General features: G+C 38.2%; 1 protein-coding gene across 1 annotated transcript in view; it reads left to right on the top strand.

The window, feature by feature from the left end:
* The window catches only part of LOC111838565 (titin-like), a 167,507-nt gene that overhangs the window by 73,843 nt on the left and 72,924 nt on the right, over window positions 1–20,740 (top strand). The window contains 47 exon segments of the mRNA XM_072700231.1: window positions 332–598; window positions 812–1,075; window positions 1,171–1,310; window positions 1,452–1,578; window positions 1,686–1,952; window positions 2,297–2,563; window positions 2,735–3,001; window positions 3,099–3,238; window positions 3,383–3,509; window positions 3,698–3,840; window positions 4,190–4,313; window positions 4,613–4,879; window positions 4,968–5,065; window positions 5,216–5,384; window positions 7,459–7,725; window positions 7,903–8,169; window positions 8,313–8,591; window positions 8,835–9,243; window positions 9,330–9,454; window positions 9,536–9,802; window positions 9,892–10,161; window positions 10,456–10,755; window positions 11,112–11,414; window positions 11,500–11,687; window positions 11,829–11,943; window positions 12,065–12,349; window positions 12,442–12,593; window positions 12,718–12,865; window positions 12,974–13,151; window positions 13,242–13,363; window positions 13,443–13,730; window positions 13,825–14,121; window positions 14,212–14,398; window positions 14,505–14,620; window positions 15,203–15,502; window positions 15,589–15,888; window positions 15,991–16,096; window positions 16,187–16,383; window positions 16,477–16,782; window positions 16,957–17,235; window positions 17,369–17,665; window positions 17,794–18,096; window positions 18,731–19,099; window positions 19,214–19,516; window positions 19,599–19,898; window positions 19,990–20,286; window positions 20,396–20,680. Of these exon segments, the coding sequence (XP_072556332.1) occupies window positions 332–598; window positions 812–1,075; window positions 1,171–1,310; window positions 1,452–1,578; window positions 1,686–1,952; window positions 2,297–2,563; window positions 2,735–3,001; window positions 3,099–3,238; window positions 3,383–3,509; window positions 3,698–3,840; window positions 4,190–4,313; window positions 4,613–4,879; window positions 4,968–5,065; window positions 5,216–5,384; window positions 7,459–7,725; window positions 7,903–8,169; window positions 8,313–8,591; window positions 8,835–9,243; window positions 9,330–9,454; window positions 9,536–9,802; window positions 9,892–10,161; window positions 10,456–10,755; window positions 11,112–11,414; window positions 11,500–11,687; window positions 11,829–11,943; window positions 12,065–12,349; window positions 12,442–12,593; window positions 12,718–12,865; window positions 12,974–13,151; window positions 13,242–13,363; window positions 13,443–13,730; window positions 13,825–14,121; window positions 14,212–14,398; window positions 14,505–14,620; window positions 15,203–15,502; window positions 15,589–15,888; window positions 15,991–16,096; window positions 16,187–16,383; window positions 16,477–16,782; window positions 16,957–17,235; window positions 17,369–17,665; window positions 17,794–18,096; window positions 18,731–19,099; window positions 19,214–19,516; window positions 19,599–19,898; window positions 19,990–20,286; window positions 20,396–20,680 (10,872 nt within the window).

The following is a 20,740-nucleotide window of genomic DNA, read 5'->3' as shown; positions in this document are numbered from 1 at the left end:
AGTTTTTCAGTGACTGATGCAGAAGTTTTTTTTTTTTTTTTTTTGGGAGGAATTTAGAACGTTTACCTTTGGTTGTCCTTCAGGTTCACTACTGTATGTGCTGATAAACCACACTACAACACTGGTGAAGCCTTCACTATATCGGCCATGTAGTCTGATTAATCAGCCGATTCCAACTGCCATATAATGCTAAAAATTCTGCTGTATTCTGTTTGTGTTTCTTTTTTCTGGCTCATCAGTCGGTCAACCTCTAATATCATTTTTGCAGCTGTAGATATGTTTCCCTGTTTCCATAGAAATAAGCAGCGTTTTTAAAACTTTTATGTTACAGGTGTGAGGCTCAAGTTCATTACACCCTTAAAGGACCAAACAGTGACAGAGGGCAAAACAGCTCGGTTTGAGCTTGAGCTCAGTCATGAGGATGTACCAGTGACATGGTACAAAAATGAAATCAAACTGCATCCGAGCAGAACTGTGCTTACTCACGTTGATGGAAAGAAGCACATATTAGAAATCAAAGAGGTCACTCTAGATGACACCTGCCAAATCAAAGCAGAGGCTAAAGGAGTATCCACAACGGCTAATCTTTTGGTTATAGGTAAACATGATTTATTTTTCTGCTGAGAACTTTATATATAAACTTTATAAATGCAATGCAGGGCAGTCACATTTTAGGAAATGCTTTGTTTAATTTATGTGCAGTGGTACATCGTAAAAAATATACATTCCAATACATTACATTTGTTTTCAAAAGCTGGCATTTTTTTATTGTTTTTTTGTTAATCTGTAACCTGTGTATTTCCTGCTACAGAGGCTGATCCATACTTCACAGTTAAATTACAAGATTATACTGCAGTTGAGAAAGATGATGTAACCTTATATTGTGAATTGAGTAAAGATGTACCTGTGAAATGGTACCACAATGATACTGAAATCATTGCCTCTAAAGTGGTCACAATACAGGCTGATGGAATAAAGAGAAGCCTGTCAATCAAAAGAGTGGAAAGCAAAGATGAGGGAACTTATATGTGTGATTGTGGGACTGATAAGACAATGGCAAATATTACTGTTGAAGGTACGCTCACAGTAGGCTTGGTTTTTTTGCTGCTTGTAATGTTTTTTTAAACTAACAAGTTCATAAATGTTTTTTTTTTTTTTTTTTTTTAATAGCTCGTGAAGTTAAGGTAGTCCGTCCCTTGTATGGTGTGGAGCTGTTTGATGGAGAGACAGCTCATTTCGAGGTGGAAATCTCTGAAGATGATGTTCCTGGCCAATGGATACTAAATGGCGAAATCTTGCAGCCATGCCCTGTATGGATATTAAAATCCCCAGTGTTCTTTGCAGTTTAATTCTGTATTTCACTAATAAGATAATAGTGATAATAGTCTTGATATATTACAAAAATTGATTTTTTATTCCGTTCTTTTACTTGTTTTTGTTATGATTTATAGGACATTGAAATTATTCAGGATGGGCCCAAGCATATTCTGACAATGTACAATTGCAAGGTTCCACAGTCAGGAGAAGTAACATTCCAGGCCTTAAATGCCAAATGTACAGCTGGTCTGAAAGTGAAAGGTACCGGCCTCTGTAATTTATGTGCCTTTTTGGTAGTATCAGTATTTAGAACTACTGCCACATGCTGATCAGAGGAGTGATCTGAGATTCTGTTTTGTGAATTACAGATTTACCACTCACCTTCATCACCCCACTTAGTGATGTTCAAATATTTGAGAAGGATGAGGCAATGTTTGACTGTGAAGTGTCTCGGGAAATCAAGAGCTTTCGGTGGCTGAAAGGATCCATGGAGATTACATCCGATGAGAAGTTAGAGATTATTCAAGAAGGAAGAAGGCACATCTGTCTAATTAAATGTGCTGGATATGAGGATGAAGCCAAATACACATTTGAAGCAGAAGACAAGAGAACCACAGGAAAACTGACTATCAAAGGTATAAAAATAAAAAGTTTTATCTCTTCTTCTTCTTATTATTATTATTATTATTATTCATGTGTTTTTGTCAAATTAGTACTATTTTTTTTAAAAGCTGACTGGCAGGTGTGCTACTATTCCTCTAAGGAAGCACTTCTTTACACAGCGTGTAGTCAGAGTATGGAATAGTCTTCCTGATAACGTAGTGCAAGCTGAATCCTTGGGTTCCTTTAAATCAGAGCTAGATAAGATTTTAACAACTCTGAGCTATTAGTTAAGTTCTCCCCAAGCGAGCTCGATGGGCCGAATGGCCTCCTCTCGTTTGTATATTTCTTATGTTCTTATGTTCTTATGACATTTCAGGAATTCGACTTGAGTTCGTCAAGCCCATTAAGGATGTCACGGTGAAAGAACGTGAGATTGCAGAGTTCAGTGTCGAGCTGTCTCATGAGAAGGTGCCAGTCACTTGGTACAAGAATGATGTGCGCCTGCGCCCAAGTAAAATGGTCTATATGATAGAAGATGTCACAGTTCACACCCTCATCTTCAGGGAAGTTTCCCTTGATGACACATCTGTGATTAAGTTGGAGGCAATGGGAAAGAGTTCAGAGGCTATGCTTACTGTCCTTGGTAAGAATGTAGAGCATATGAAAGCACAAGTCATTTTATCGTAAATTAATATGAAAATCAAAATATATTTCTGTGCAATTAGAATTGTCTTATATTACTATCTTAGAATGCTTGTGTCTCATTCAGGATTCAAAGTAAATTAAGCTTAGAATATCTCTTCTGGCTTCACAGAGGGAGAGCCGTACTTCATCACCAAACTGCAGGACTATACTGCAGTGGAGAAGGATGAAGTGGTGCTAATGTGTGAAGTGAGCAAGCCGGCTGCTGCAGTGAAATGGTTCAAGGATGGCAAGGAAGTCACTCCATCCAAAAATGTACTAATCAAATCTGATGGCAGTAAGCGTGTGCTGATTATTAGGAAAGCACAGAAGGATGACATTGGGGAGTATATTTGTGACTGTGGCTCTGAAAAGACTACTGCACAACTTGACATAGAAGGTGTGTTTTCAGCATTTTCTGGTGGTATTCTATGCATTTTGAAAGTTCTGTATTTCAGTAGACTGAACCCCAGGTCATATTTTCTATTCTTTTGTAGAACGTGAAATTATGGTCATACGTCCTTTGTCCAGCATAGAGGTGACTGAAATGGAGTCTGCACGCTTTGAGTTAGACATCTCTGAGGAGGATGTCCATGGTTCCTGGAAGCTCAGAGGAGAGACTCTTCACCAGTCTGCTGTAATATATATAGATAGTGAATTATTCTCTTAATTGTTGTAATAAATTGCATGCTGTATTTGACAAAAACACAGAGAAGTGTAAGATGTAAAATCAGTCAAATCGTTTTCATTTTAACGGTGTACTTTCTTCATCCCTTCTAAGGATTGTGAAATGAAGGCAGTGAGCACCAGGCATATTCTGATCCTCTACAATGTGCTCAGGAACCAGGCTGGTACAGTAGACTTTCAAGCTGCCAATGCTAAATCCAGTGCTCACCTCAAAGTAAAAGGTAAGTAACAAACACTAAAACATTAAAAACAGCCATATACAGAAAAATCTGGAAAATTAGCTATATGCAAGCAGTTATCAGCGTGAGACTTTCTATTACCAGAATTATTATTATTATTATTATTATTATTTTTATTATTATTATTCAGATTTAAGGATGACTAACAATGACTTTTTCTCATCAAAAAGCTCGGGTGATTGGGCTTTTACGACCAATCAAAGATGTTACAGTGACTGCTGGAGAAACTGCTGCTTTTGACTGTGAATTGTCCTATGAAGGAATTGAAGTTGAATGGTTCCTTAGAAACATTAAGCTGGAGTCAAGTGAGAGGGTATGTTAAATCATTTCCGTTATGGCTATATTGTTATTATTATTATTATTGTTGTTGTTGTTATGGTCTTGTTTATTAAATAATCCTGTTATGTTATTTTAGTGGTGCATAATGAAAGAGATGCGTATATTTCCCTGTTTTCTGTAGCTCCATTTTGGGAAAGTTAAAGGATTGTTACAAACATTCTACCAATACAAGCAATCTAGTTAGTATCAATGTGCTATTAAATTAATATGACTAATTTACTGCAATAAAAAAAATTGTTGAATACTGCCTTTATTTATTAATATAATGGATGAATAATTTATTTAGTTTCTAGATTTGATCACTTTCATTTTGATATTTACAGGTTGTCATTCGTATGGATGGGCGAGTTCATACCCTGATGCTCAGAGACACAGCACTGACAGATGCTGGAGTGGTAGAAATAAGGGCTAAAGACTTTGTCACTCAGGCTCAACTCACTGTGAATGGTATGGACATTTTCCTTAATTTCGCTAGTACTGTATGTCAGCTTCTTTGCAACAAGTACATGAAAAATTTAGATGATAAGCAATATTATGAATGGTCTGATATTTTGTTTAGTTGTCATCAAATATACAAACAGTTTGATTGGCATATAACTGACCAGTCCAAATCAGAAAATGTAATCCCAGATGCCATATGAGAATCTTTTTTAGGCGAAATTTACATTTTTCATTATAGTACATTTATATCATCAGTCATTATTTACGAATAGCAAATTTTGAAATGTACATTATTTCTGTTACAGAACCACCCGTTGAGTTTACTAAACCTCTGGAAGACCAAACTGTAGAGGAAGAGGCCACTGCCATTTTGGAGTGTGAAGTCTCCAGGGAAAAAGCAGAGGTCAGATGGTTCAGAGAAGGACAAGAAATCCACAAAACTAAGAAGTATGACATTGTCACTGATGGGCGAAAGAGAAAGCTCATCATTCAGGGCTGCACACTTGATGATTCCAAGACTTACACCTGTGATGCAAAAGATTTCAAAACATCTGCCTTCCTTAATGTTGAGCGTGAGTATTATAGTCACGTAAATACAAATAAAAGAACTAATGCTGATTTATTGCAAATGATATTAACAAAATATGTCTGTCGTGGCAGCTCCACATGTTGAGTTCACTAAGCCACTCCATGATGTTGAGGTGAAAGAGAAGGAAGCAGCCAGGTTTGAATGTGAAGTTTCTCGGGAAAATGCAAAGGTATGCTAAATACTATAAAGTAGCATGCAAAACATTGCAAATATTCTATCTGATGTGGGGTTTTTCTTTATTCTGTGTGAATTTAGTGTGTCACCACAACATTGAGTTTTTTTTCAAATGTGATGTTTTCTATAATTTTTTCCCAAACAGGTGCGATGGTTTAAAGATGGCAGTGAAATAAGAAAAGGCAAGAAGTATGAGATCATTGCCAAGGGTGTCCAGCACATTCTTATTGTCAACAAAGCAGTCTTTGATGATGAGGCTGAGTATGAATGTGATGCTAAGACCTCTAAAACTTCTGGAATGCTTACTGTCATTGGTGAGTTTAAATTAATTATACACCTGTACTTCCAATGTTTTATAAATGGAGTTATAAAATTTTGCCATATGAATAAAAAGTTTTATGAAACCAAATACAGTGGTACCTCAGAACTCAAATTTAATCCGTTCAGAACTCCGGATCGAATCCTAAAAAGTTCAAGATCTGATCGAATTTTGTCCATAAAAAATAATGGAGCAAGAAAAGCATATACTGTAATAAACACGTCTAAGCACATTTATCAAAACAGTAATTTGTAAAGTAAGAAAATAAATGTATCCAAACAATGTGTAAAGTTAAAAAAAACAATGTGTCCTGCCCCGGTTGTCCGCTCCTTCCGTGTGCCACGCCCCCTCGTTAACCCCGTGTGGAATCCTCGTGTGATCAGCTGTTTCTGGTTGTTGTCATTAGTCCTCTGTATTTAGTCCGCGTTTCAGTTTGTTTTCCCAGTCCAGTCATTGTATTGTCCGTCTGCGTTTTGCTTGCTTTACCTGTATTAAACCCCGTATTCCCCGATACCCTGACGTCTGCGCCTTTGTGCCCGTTCCATCCCGCTCGGCACAACAATATTATTATAATTAAATGTATTAATGATTTATTAACATAAAATTAATTAATAAGAAATCTTTATTTTTAAATGGATTTTATTATTATATAATAATTACTGTTACTGTCTATCATTGTCTAAATGTATTTTTACTGTCTAAATATATTTATTCAGCTAGTGTAAACATGCACGATGCTATCAGTGAATGCGAGGCTGAGACTGAAGCGTTACCCTTTGTTTCTGCTGAGAGACGTGCTGCGTGACTCATTTCCCCGTGTGTACAAGTTATCTTAGGTCGGCATTCACGGTTTGAATTCTGAGATTCAGATCGAGCTCTAAGTCATTTTTTCTAACTGGATGGTTCGACTTTTAAGAAATTCGAGTTCTAATGAGTTTGAGAACTGAGGTACCACTGTATCTGATTATTGATAGTAAAAATGAATTTTTCCATGTTTAGATTTCAGATTGAGCAATTGACTGCATACTTGCTTCTGACAGATCTTCTCAGACTTGATGTTTTTTGGTTTGTAACTTTGACAGTGTCTGATCATAAACTACAGTTTGTGTGATAATTTTTAAAAGAAAACTTTTAGGCAGGTTCTCAATTTCAGAAGAACATTATGTAACTTTTCTTGGAATTCTGAAACATAAAAGAATATGACTATTAGTGTTCCTACTATTAATATTAGGAGCCTAGTTTATCAGATAATTTCTTTATTTTCTAGGATTTATTCACTCTTCTGTCCAAAAAAAGGCACATAAATGAAAATACTAGGGATTTATTTATGATAAATCCCTAGTATATCTGTGTCTTCATGCACAACATTGGGCTCTGTCAATGACCTTCTGGGTGCTACAAAAAGAAACTTGGGCATGCATTTATCTCCAGTAGATTGGGTTATTCTAATGGTCTCCTGACTGGACTTCCTAAAAAGTACATTAAACGACTTCAACTCATTCAAAATGATGCTGCTAGAATCCTAACTAACACCAAGAAGAGAGAGCATGCACATTACTCCAGTTCTCAGATCCTTACACTGGCTCCCTGTCTCCTAACTAACACCAAGAAGAGAGATTACATTACTTCAGTTCTCAGATCCTTACACTGGCTCCCTGTCTCCTAACTAACACCAAGAAGAGAGATTACATTGCTCCAGTTCTCAGACCCTTACACTGGCTCCCTGTCTCCTAACTAACACCAAGAAGAGAGAGCATGCACATTACTCCAGTTCTCAGATCCTTACACTGGCTCCCTGTCTCCAAACTACAGTAACACCAAGAAGAGAGAGAGAGAGAGAGAGAGAAAGAGAGAGCATTGCTCCATTTCTCAGATCCTTTTTAATTTTCCCATTTTATGTCTATTATTATTATTTTATGCGTTTTATATCTTATCTTTTTCTGTAAAGCACTCTGAATGAACTTTGTATATGAGAATGTGCTATATAAATACACTTTGCTACATTAATTCACACAAGAATTTAAACGATTATTAATTTTTAAATTTCAAATGATATTTTTTTGTTCCAGAGGAAGAAGCAGCGTTTACAAAGAATCTGTCTAATATAGAGGGCACTGAAACTGACAGCATTAAGATGGTCTGCGAGGTTTCAAAGCCCAGCGCAGACGTCACATGGTACAAAGGTGAACAGGAGCTACCTGAGGGAGGCAGATATGAACAGATCGTAGATGGCAGAAAGAGGATACTTATTATTCGAGACCTCTGCATGGACGACACTGGAGAGTATAACTGCCGCCTACCTAGCTCACGAACCTCAGCAACACTGAGGATTAATGGTAAGATCTACACGGTAAAGGATGAAATTCTACAATGATTGCCTGTATTCATATGAACCATGAGAATATAATCACAATGAATACAGATGCCGTTGATATGAAGTTAATACTTATATATATAAAAGTAAAATAAAATTTGCCATGTAATATTCAGAAGGTATTGTTGTTTTCTTTTAGAATTGGCTGCTGACTTTATATCAAGACCACAAAGCCAAGAAGTGGTTGAAGGTCAAAAGGCGGAGTTTGTCTGTTCAGTTTCCAAAGACACATATGAGGTTAAATGGCTCAAGGGTGACAAGGAGCTTGAAGCTGGGGAAAAATATGACATTGTTTGTGATGGGAAGAGAAGGGCACTTATCATTAAGGACTGCCTGCTACAGGATGAGGGACCATACGTTGCCCTTATTGGCACTACAAGGGCTACTGCAGAACTGTTTGTCATTGGTAAGTACTTTTTATACACGTATGAATGTATAAATATGCTGTAATATACTATGAAGATTTATATGATTTTATTGAAAATAAACTGTGCTATACGGCGTTAATCATTTTTTCTCTCGAGTTTTAAATTTATTGTGTTTTTACAGAAAAGCTCCGGATTATAACACCTATCAAAGATACTGAAACAGATGAAGGCCAGGAAATAGTTTTTAATTGTGAGGCAAATACTGAAAGTGCCAAAGCAAAGTGGCTGAAAAACAATGAAACAATTTTTGACAGTGGAAGATGTGTCATGTCTCAGAAGGACAATGTGTTTTCTCTGAGAATCAGAGATGCTCAGAAATCCGATGAAGCTAACTATACAATAACATTAACAAATCAGCGTGGTGAACATGCTCAGAGCTCTGCCCAACTCACTGTACAAGGTTATTATTATTATTATTATCATTATTATTATTATCATTATTATTATTATTATTATTATTATCATTATTATTATCATTATTGTTATTATTATTGTTATTATTATTATTATTATTATCATTATTATCATTATTGTTATCATTATTGTTATTATTATTATCATCATCATCATCATCATCATCATCATCATCATCATCATCTTGTTTGAGACTTTGGAATTTATTAATCGTTACTCTAAATTGCAGAGGAGGATCTAAGGATCATTGAGCCCCTTGAGGACTGTGAGACTCAAGAAAAGAGGACAGTTACCTTCTCTTGCAAAGTGAATAAACCAAATGTAACAGTACAGTGGATGAAGGCAGGTGAAGAGATCACCTTCAACAAACGCATCTCGTACAGAGTGGATAAAGATAAGCACATGTTGACTATCAAGGAGTGTAGCTTGGCTGATGAAGCTGAATACTCCGTTATTGCTGGTTCTGACAAGTCCACAGCTGAGCTGATTATTAGCGAGGCACCGACTGACTTCCTAACAAAACTCGTGGACCAGACTGTCACCGAGTTTGAAGATGCTGAATTCTCCTGCATGCTCACCAAAGACAAAGGAGAGGTCAAGTGGTACAAGAATGGCCGCGAGATCAAAGAAGGACCCAGGTAAGTCTTTACTTCCTGGGAAGCAGTTTTATTGGAAGCAGTTTAGTCAAAAATTGTAATGCCTTGATCTTTTTATGTCTTTCAAGATATTTCTTTGAGAAAGAAGGCGAGATGTGCAAGCTACATATCAAAGAATGTAGACCTGATGACGAGTGTGAATATGCCTGTGGTGTTAATGAGAAGCGTATAAGGGCTAGACTTTTTGTTGAAGGTAAGTGTATTATAAGTATTTTTTCATTTGTCTGTCTGTGATTTATTTTTCTTGTATGTTTAACTATTGCTTTTTCCCCAGAAATCCCAGTGGAGATAATCACCCCCCCTAAAGATATATTTGAAGCTCCTGGTTCGGATGTTATTTTTGAGGTTGAGCTCAACAAAGACAGAGTTGAAGTAAAATGGCTAAGGAACAATATGGTCATTGTCCAGGGTGACAAGTACCAAATGATAAGTGAGGGCAAGGTTCACAGGCTCCAGGTCTGTGAGATAAGACCGCGTGATCAGGGTGATTATAGAGTCATAGCTAAGGACAAGGATGCCAGAGCCAAATTGGAATTAGCAGGTATGTTGCAGAAAAAAAAACATCCGGGTCTTGATTTTTTAAGTAAAATGTCACAGTAAATGTAATTCATGTCTTTGTTTTTATTGCAGCCGTGCCAAAGGTGAAGACCACAGATCAGAACCTTGTGATTGATGCTGGAAAGCCTTTTACCATGATAGTCCCCTATGATGCTTATCCCCGTGCTGAAGCAGAATGGTTTTACAATGAGATTTATCTACCTGAAGAGAATATTGACACGTTTACTGACAGAACAGAATACAAGTTAAATGAACCAGAGAAGTCTGACCAGGGCAGATACAAAATTATTATCCGGAACAAACATGGAAAGGCAGAGGCTTTCATTAATCTGGAGGTCATTGGTAAGATTCACCACTATTGTCCCTATACTTCACAAAAAGTGCATGACCAGTTTAATTAGTTAATATGTAATGATATTATTTGTAAAAATTGTTTTCAAAAATTCAGTTATGTTTTTCCTAGCTACTATATATAAAAATTTGATAATAGATAAAATGTCATAAAAATGACTATAATGTTCTGTCATTCAATTAACTGTAACTGTCAGTCAAACCTTCATAAAAATATTCAGAACAATTTAATAAAGCCTTTTTGCAGCAGGAATGTTACACATAACCTGAATAACCTGTTTCTAGATGTTCCTGGACCTGTACAAAATCTTGATGTTGTGGACACCGCTGATGGTGAGGTTAGTCTTGCCTGGGATGAGCCAGAATCTGATGGCGGAAGCAAGATCATTGCCTACGTAGTCGAGAGACGCGATATTACGCGCAAAAGCTGGACTATGGTCACTAACCGTGCAGAGGACCAAGAGTTCTGTGTGACGGGACTGAACAAGGACTCCATGTACCTTTTCCGTGTCTGTGCACGTAACAGAGTAGGAAATGGACCAAATGTGGAAACTGAGAATCCTGTGCAAGCTAAGAACAAGTTTGGTAAGCATTGTGCACACACGCACGCACACACACACACACACACGCACATGTAGGGTATACATATTCTTATGGGGACCGCTCATTTATTTCTATGGGAAAAATGCTAACGCTAACTACAGTATGACATCTTTAACATCTACCCAGCCCTAACCATAACCGCAGGTAACCAAACAAAATACAAGAGTTTTTGCATTTTTAGTTTCTTCATTGCATTTTTATGAAATAGGTATACCTGGACCGCACACACACATACACACACACACACACACACATTTTTTCTTTCATTCTATATTAATGAGTTATGATAAAGTGAAACAAATTATATTTTCTATTTGATTTCTATTTTTGTAATTCAGATGTTCCTGAGGCACCACAGAATGTTATGGTTGGAAACGTGAATAAGTTTGGTGCCACTCTCTCCTGGGAGCCTCCTCTGTATGATGGAGGATCAGAAATTACAGCATACATTATTGAACTACGTGATAGAACATCTGTTAGATGGGAAGCAGCTTTGGTGACCAAGCCAGAAGACTGCACAGCTGTCATCAATGATGTTGTGGAGAATAAGGAATATATCTTCCGAGTAAGAGCTGAAAACAAAGCTGGAATTGGAAAGCCAAGCTTTGCTACTGACCCAGTGAAGATCATGGATCCCATTGGTTAGTAAAGCTGACAGGTGTAGTATAACTTCTGTGATTGGAGATCAGTATTTATAGTAATTTTACCTTCTGTATTTACATTCAGAGAGACCAAGTCCCCCACTGAACTTCAGTTACACTGACCAGACAAGGGACTCCATTCAACTGACATGGGAGACACCTCTAAGTAATGGAGGCAGCACAATCACTGGCTATATTATTGAAAAGTGTGAGGATGGAACAGACAAGTGGTTCAGATGCAATGCCAGGCTTTGCCAGGACCTTAGTTACAAGGTATTTATATTATGTATTTATCGTTTAGCAGTGTGAAGAACTGAAAAATTATTCTGATTAATATCTGTCTACAAGCAAATATGGCATTCATAATGTCATAAATATAATTCTTTCTTTTCTTTCATTTCTATTTTTGTTTAGCTGACTGGCCTGAAACATGGACAAAAGTACCATTACAGAGTGTCAGCTGAAAATGCAGCAGGTGTTTCTGACCCAGCTGACCAGATTGGACCTCTCGTGGCCGATGATCCACATGGTACGTAAAAAGCAGTTTTGCTTGGAAAAATGGAAACTACATTTTTATCCACATGGTATGTAAAAAGCAGTTTGTTTAATTTCATTAATTGGTTAATGTGGATTTTCTTTTCTTCTGGTAGTTGCCCCTACTATGGATCTAAGTGCTTTTAAGGATGGTTTAGAGGTAATCGTCCCTCATCCTCTCACTATCCGCATTCCAATTACTGGATACCCCTTGCCCACTCCCCACTGGAGTGTGGGAGACAAGGAGTTGGCTGCAGGAGACAGAGTGTCCATGGTCACCAAAAGCACATTTACGGAACTCATCATCACTCCCAGTGTCCGCCCAGATAAGGGCATCTACACTATCCATCTTGAAAATGATGCAGCCACTATCTCTGGAGAGATTGACGTCAATGTCATTGGTATGTGAATTCGCAGTCTTAGAACAATAAACTCTTATGTCTTAAGGGCTAAAGAAAAAGTTATCATTCTTGTTTTTCTTGACTTTTTTTAGCATCCCCAAGTGCACCCAGAGACTTCAAAGTTGCAGAAGTGACCAGGCGTCATGTACATTTGATGTGGGAGGCACCAGAGCATGATGGGGGAAGTCCATTAACTGGCTACCAGGTTGAAAAACGTGAAGCATCACGTAAAACATGGGTGAAGGTATGGATGTACAGTTTAAAATGTCTCTGTGCTAACTTGTTTATGCAGTGTTCACATAATACTATACTCAAGGGAATTTTATTATCCTGCTAATCAACCTTTTGTGTTTCTATTATAATTTTAGGTTATCAGTGGTATACAGGACCAGGAATACTCTATCACAGATGTTACTGAAGGCAAAGAGTATCTGTTCAGAGTTACTGCCTGTAATAAGTGTGGTCCAGGAGAGCCTGCATACATCGAAGAACCAGTTAATGTCTCCTCCCCAGCTAGTAAGTGGCTGAGAATTGGAAAAAACTAAAATAATTGTTTGAAAAATAACCTAAAATAAACATTTATAAAACTTAAGAGTTTTTGATATTTTTGAACTTTAATTCCAGCTGTTCCTGACCCACCTGAGGACCTGAAATGGAGAGATAAGTCTGCTAATGGAATCTTCTTATCCTGGGAGCCTCCTAAATATGATGGTGGCTCTGTAATTAAAGGCTACATTGTTGATAAGTGCCAGCGTGGCACTGACAAGTGGGAACCATGTGGTGATCCCATACCTGAGCTAAAGTAAGTAGAAATAATCTGTAACTGTATGTTTCTTTCAGATTTAGTAGGTAGTGTGATGCAATGAAGAGGCTAATCATTATTTCTTCACAGATTCCAAGTTACTGGCCTCACTGAAGGACAATGGTATGCTTACCGTGTCAGAGCTCTGAACAGACTCGGTGCTAGTCAACCGTGCAGGGCAACAGATGAAATCTTGGCTGTTGATCCAAAAGGTATATTCATTATGACATACAAAATTATATCTTTGTTATTTTTACAGGAAGCTAATTGTGTTTTTGTTCCATTACACAGAGCCCCCTGAGATCATGTTAGATGTAAAGCTGCTTGCTGGCTTGACTGCCAAGGCTGGAACTAAGATTGAGCTACCTGCTGGTGTGCTTGGCAAACCAGAACCCAAAGTCACCTGGACCAAGGCTGATGTTGTTCTGAAGCCAGATGATAGAGTTTCAATTGACACTAAACCTGGCCATTCTATGGTGTCTATTGCCAAAACAACAAGAGACGACACAGCTACCTACATCATTGAGGCAGTTAATAGCAGTGGCCGTGCTACTGCAACTGTCGATGTTAACATACTTGGTACAGTATTGTTTTCTGAGATTTCGAGTGGTATGTTATTTCGTTTTTATGTAAATGAAATAGTTCTCATACTGTTGTTTAATTGAATGGACAGATAAACCAGGCCCTCCAGCTGCATTTGAAATCTCTGACATCACCAATGAATCCTGCTTCCTCGCCTGGAATCCTCCTCGAGATGATGGTGGCTCAAGAGTTACCAACTATATTGTGGAGAGAAGGGCTGCAGACAGTGAGACGTGGCACAGACTATCTTCCACAGTGAAACAGACCACATTCAAAGCCTGCAATCTTACGTCTCAGAAGGAGTACATCTTCAGAGTGTTTGCTGAAAACCAGTACGGTATTGGTCTCCCTGCAGAACATGTTCCCGTTGTTGCTAAATACTCCTTTGGTATGTATTTACATTCATTTTTGCTTTTTGGAAAGCATGTTGTCCCCGTTTTCTTGCTGTTTAGTAACTGAATACCTCTTGGTTTTGCAGACCCACCCGGTGCCCCAAGTAAATTGGTCCCCTCTGATATTGCTAAGGACTCTTTGACCCTGACATGGTATGAACCTGATGATGATGGTGGCAGTCCTATCACTGGATATTGGATTGAAAGGTATGATCCAGAAAATGACAAGTGGATAAAGTGCAACAAGATGCCAATTCAGGATACCTCTTACAGGTCAGGATCTAAAATATTTAGGCCTATATATAAATAAAATGCATATTACACATTACATTTTCTGTGCAATGGATGTGAAAACCATTGTTTATGCACCATTGTTCAGGGTTAAAGGACTGCCCACAAAGAAGAAATATATTTTTCGGGTCTTAGCTGAAAATCTTGCAGGACTCGGAAAACCAAGCAAAGAGACCGACCAGATTTTGGTCAAGAATCCAATTGGTAAGTGTCACGTCGCATTTGATGCGAGCAAGCAAACAGACAAGTGGAGCCGTAAATACGGGCAAACGGGGTTTATTACGGGTAAACCAGGGAAAACACAGGGCAGCAACCAACTAACATTAATGACGGATCTCGGGATACGGACTCAGACACGGACTTAAATACACAGAACATATCAAACTGACGGAAAACAGCTGGTCAGAATCGGGGCAGCACGTGTGGTTAATAAGGGAGCGTCGGCACACACAAGGAGCTGGGCGTGACACTAAGTTAGAAATGTTTAGACTATTAAGTGGACTATTACACACAAAGTAATGGTACTCCTGTGAATAAAACTTGTTTGTAATGAAATTTGTGTAAGTGTAATTTTGTTTTAGTCATTTTGATTGCTTCAACAAATTTCAGAGAATTTGTGCTCTCATTTTAGCTGTTTCCTTTCTCTACTTTATCTATTTCATTTCAGCCCAGTAATGTTCTATTGTTTTGACGGTGTGATCACTGCAATGTTTACAAACTTAAATTTAAATAAAAGAATAAAAGGAAAACAATTCCAATTTCAGATTGTGTCCTTTATTATTCTAGATGTTCCATGGGCTCCTGGTAAACCTGTTATCAAGGATGTAGCTAAGACTTCAGCTCTACTGCAGTGGACCAAACCTGAGCACGACGGTGGGGCCAAAATAGATTCCTATGTAATTGAGTTACTTAAAAGTGGAACTGAAGACTGGGTGCGTGTGGCCGAAGATGTCCCCATGACTGAGCACTTTTTGAAGGGTCTGATGGAGAAGGAAGAGTATTCATTTAGAGTTAGAGCTGTGAACTCTGCAGGAGAGAGTGAACCAAGTGAACCCAGTGACACTGTGACCTGCAAAGAGAGACTTTGTAAGTTACTTACCAGTTTTTCAACAAGCACGATTTAAATTTTCTAAAATATAAAAAATATTAACGAATGCATCTTTGTTCGACAGATCCACCTTCACCTCCTCGCTGGCTTCAGGTAGTTAATATCACTAAGACAGATGCTGAGTTGAAATGGACGGTTCCAGAGAAGGATGGTGGATCTCCCATTACAAATTATATTGTTGAGAAGCGAGATGTGAGACGAAAGGCCTGGCAGACGGTAGATACCACTGTGAAGGAGACCAAGCACACCGTTACACCACTAAATGAAGGGTCTCTTTATGTGTTCCGTGTAGCAGCTGAGAATGCGATTGGGCAGAGTGAATACTGTGAACTGGAAGACTCTGTTCTTGCCAAGGATACTTTCAGTGAGTTTGTTTTGTTAGAATTGATTTTGTCAGTATATTGTTTCAGTATGTAGTTATTAATCGGCACTATACATCATGCATTAATTTTTCTTTTCCATGTAGCTACCCCAGGGCCACCTTATGCATTAATTGTGCTGGATGTAACTAAAAGACACGTTGACCTGAAGTGGGAATCTCCAAAGAATGATGGCGGTCGACCCATTACGAAGTATGTTAGGAATGTTTTTTACACAGATACCCAGCCTGTTTTCTTTTTAAGGAAATATTTTCAGATTTTGTGTTCCTTTCATTCTGGTAGATATGTCATTGAGAAAAAAGAAAAACTCGGAACTCGTTGGGTAAAGGCTGGAAAGACTCAAGGGCCAGACTGCACATACCAGGTGACAGATGTTGATGAAGGAAGCGAAGTGCAGTTCCAGGTTCGGGCTGAGAATGAAGCTGGTGTTGGGCCACCAAGTGAACCTACAGATGTACTTAGAATTGAAGATCCAATAAGTATGCTGTTTTTTAAATCTTCTCTGTATAGCGTAGTATTAAAGGGCACAAGTCGACGTATGATATTTAATGTGCTATGATAATATTCCACAGGTTCACCATCGCCCCCACTGGACTTGAATATTACTGATGCTAGCAGACACCATATATGCATAAGCTGGAAGCCACCAGAAAAAAACGGTGGCAGCCCCATCCTTGGCTATCACGTTGAGCTGTGTGAAGCAGGCACTGAGAAGTGGATGAGAGTCAGTTCACGGCCAGTGAAAGAGCTAAAATTCACAGCCATTGAAGGAATAATACCAGAGAAACAGTATGTGATGAGAGTCCGTGCAATAAATGCTATTGGAATCAGTGACCCCTCTGACGTCTCTCAGAGTATCTATGCCAAGGATCCTGACTGTAAGCATCTTTATGAATTTTTAAGCATAGATATTTCTGTTAAATACTCTTAATTAAGAAAGTATGTAAGCAAGTGAGTAAATAAAGCCAAACTAGTAGTTCTTTATTAAATAGATATATGTTAGATATTAAATATTCTTCATTTACAAAAGAAACTTGTTCTTGTTATTGAAGGTGCTCCTACCCTAGATTTAATCACTGAAGACATTATTGCAATAGAAGGGGATAAATTACAGCTGCCAGTTCCATACAGTGCTGTACCGTTACCCACGGTATCCTGGAAAAAAGATGGCACAGACCTCAAAGCTGATGGCCGAGTTTCCCTACACTGTGAACGGTCTGCTGCTCGCTTGGATATTTCCAAATGTGTCCGTGCTGATGCTGGAGTGTACGCTATCACTCTGGAAAACAGGCTTGGAACGATAAGTGGAACATTAAACGTTAAAGTCATTGGTATGATTAACAGTATGATTCCATATGTTTTGCATTGATTTTTTCATAGCAAGCAGGGCTACTGCTTTAAAAATAAAACGTCATTAGGTTGTGCTATTACAATTTTTATTAATGGCTTCTTTGTAATTTATAGGTATTCCTGGCCCTTGTAAAGATATTGTTGCTAGTGAAGTTACTAATAATTCCTGCAAAATCACATGGGAGCCTCCAGAGGATGATGGTGACAGTCCTATTCTTCACTATGTTCTTGAACGGAGGGAAGCTTCCAAGAAAACATACAGGCCTGTCATGTCAGGAGAAACTCTGAGCTGCATTGTTAAAGACTTGCTTGTTAATGCAGAATACTACTTCCGTGTCCGGGCTGTGAACAAGGTTGGCAGTGGGGAGTATATTGAGAGCCGCAATCCTGTAATTATTGAGGATCAGAAGGGTAAGCATTAAAAATGACTAGTGCATACCACATGCTACAGTTTTCTTTTACTGTTTTTTATAGATTAAAAAAAATATTTACAAAAAATAGTTTAAGTGCAAAATAACTTTTATCTTCTGCATTTTTAGATCGTCCAGATCCACCTACCAAAGTTGAGGCCCATAATGTTACAGCCCATTCTGTAACCCTCACTTGGAAACCACCAATATCTGATGGTGGTAGCCCCATTAAAGGTTATATTCTGGAGAAAATCACAAAAGATGGTACTCGATTTGAAAGATGCAATGAAATCCTGGTGCCTGGGTTTTCATATACTTTTGAAGGCTTGAAAGAGGGAGAAGAATACCAGTTTCGTGTTCGTGCTGAGAATGCTTTTGGAATTAGTGATCCTTCTTCTACCACACCGCTAGTGAAAGCTGCAGACCCTGTTGGTATGCAAAACCAGAAATCATAATAATTCTTTGGATTTTAACTCTGTGTGTGTGTGTGTGTGTGTGGCATTTTTCATTTTTTGATTGCATGAAACAGGGTCCTCACAATTTCAGAATAACGGTTTAAACATAATACACACACGCACATGTAGGGTAAACATATCCTTATGGGGACCGCTCATTCATTTCAATGGGAAAATTGCTAACGCTAACTATGACAACCTTAACCCCTACCCTGCCCTAACCATAACCATAAGTAACCTAACAAAATACAAGAGTTTTTGCATTTTTAGTTTTTTCATAGCAGTCACCGATTTTTATAGAGTTATTTTTATTAAAAATGGATATTTATCATGCTATGGGGACATTGTGTCCCCATAAGGATAGGTAAACCCGCTCACACGCACACACACGCACGCATTGAAGAACCAAAACATTATAACCACCCCCATGTAATATGCGAATGTGAATGATACTTACTCATAAAAACAGTGCGTGTCAAGGTCTGGGATATATTAGACGGTAAGCTAATACTTGGTACTTCAATATGAATACAGAAGAAAAGGGGAGGCATAAAAATCTGAGTGACTTTGACAAGGGCCAAATCATAGATAACATTTTTTTTCCCCTTTAGAACTCCCCAAGGTTTCTCTCATTGGAAGCCTCAGCTTCAAAAAAGGTGAAGAGATTACTATAGATGCCTATATCTCTGGATCTCCATACCCAACTGTGACTTGGTTCAGAAATGATGAAGTCATCAAGCTGGAGACAATAAAGAAACCAGTGAAACCAACTATGAAAAAGAAGAGTAAGGCTGCTTATTCTGAGCCCGAGGAGCCATACCACCCACCCCTTAATGAACGGGTTTCTTTTGATCCCAGCAAAAAGGGTGTGGCCATTGTGATGATCCGTGACTGTGTTAGAAGTGACCATGGAGTGTACATGGCTAACGTCGAGAATGTTCATGGTAGTGCAACAGCATCATGTGACGTTATTGTCCTTGGTAAGAGTGATTTAATACATTTTTATTTACTTTAAATTATTATGTTTTCCTTAATTTTGTCTGCACATTTGGTTGCTATGTTTTATCCCTATAATTTATGCTCGTGACTTTCAGATGTACCAGGACCTCCAGTTAACTTTACTTTTGAAGAAATCAGGAACACTTCTCTCATTTGTAAATGGGACCCACCTAAAGATGACGGTGGTAGTGAAGTTCTGAACTACATTTTGGAGAAGAAAGACAACACCAAAGACGACGGTGGATGGATTACTGTGACTTCAACTTGCAAAGGATGTAAATATCCTGTAACAAAATTGATTGAAGGCAAGGAGTACATCTTCCGGATTTCAGCAGAAAACAAGTTTGGTCCTGGACCTGCATGTTACTCATCACCAGTTATAGCTAAGAATCAATTTGGTAAGATATTTCAGATGTGTTTAATAACATTTGTACTAGATAGTTTTATTTTTTTATCATTAAAATGCCCTATGATTTTCAGATCCCCCTGATGCACCCAATATGCCACGAGTGGGAGAAGTTACTGAAAACAGCATGCTTGTAAGCTGGAATGAGCCAAAAGACAACGGCAGTCCTGTTTTGGGGTACTGGATTGAGAAGCGAGAAATCAATAGCAAATATTGGACCAGAGTAAATAACAACCTGCTTAATTCATTGAAAGTCAGGGTTACTGGTCTACTGGATGGCATGACCTACATCTTTAGAGTTTGTGCTGAAAACTTAGCTGGACCTGGAAATTTCAGCGTGCCATCTGAACCAAAAGTCGCACAAGATCCTATTCGTAAGTTTTATTAAGATTTAAATATAGCATGAGAATCAAAACACTGAATCATCTACTCATAAAAACTAAAAAATATTCTCAATTTTCTTAGTGCCGCCTGGCCCACCTGTTCCAAGGATTGTTGATACTACCTCATCTTCCATTGAACTGACTTGGAAGCCCCCTTTGTACAATGGTGGTGGAGACATTCTTGGGTATCATGTTGAGAAAGTTCTTGCAGGAGAAAAAAATTGGTCCCGCTGCACTGAGAGACTATGCAAAGACTGCAAGCTTACCATTTCTGGACTGACAGAGGGAGCTGATTATATTATCCGCGTGTTTGCTGTGAATCAGGCAGGTGAAGGAGCACCTGGCATGACTCAACCTGTTATGGTGAAAGAACCACAAGGTAATCAAACTTTTTAGAGTACAAATTACAAACAAAAATTCAACAAAAATTTCAATTAAGGAAATCAAAATTGCAGGTGGTTAATGTCCTTTTGTTCTCGCTGTGACAGAGACTCCATTCGTGGAACTTGACATATCTGTGAAAAATGGTGTTACTATTCGAGCTGGGGAGACACTGAAGTTACCTGCCTATGTAAATGGTAGACCTCAGCCAGAAGTGAAGTGGACAAAGGATGAAAGTGATCCTGTCAAAGAACATGTTATGATCGAAACTATTGGAAAAAACAGCACTTTAAGTATAAAGAATGCTTTGAGGTCTGACCATGGCATATACCAGATTACTGGCTCAAACAGCAGTGGAACCAAATCTGCATTTACTAGAGTTGAAGTCTTGGGTAAGTAGAAAAAAAGAATTAATTTCCATCAATTATGTAATTTTTTTTCATTGTAATTTT

This window comes from Paramormyrops kingsleyae, chromosome 16 (genome assembly GCF_048594095.1).
Source record: "Paramormyrops kingsleyae isolate MSU_618 chromosome 16, PKINGS_0.4, whole genome shotgun sequence".
In the NCBI taxonomy this organism is placed as follows: Eukaryota; Metazoa; Chordata; class Actinopteri; order Osteoglossiformes; family Mormyridae; genus Paramormyrops; species Paramormyrops kingsleyae.
Note: the sequence above shows the minus strand (reverse complement) of the source record. Positions and strands in the feature narration are given on the sequence as shown.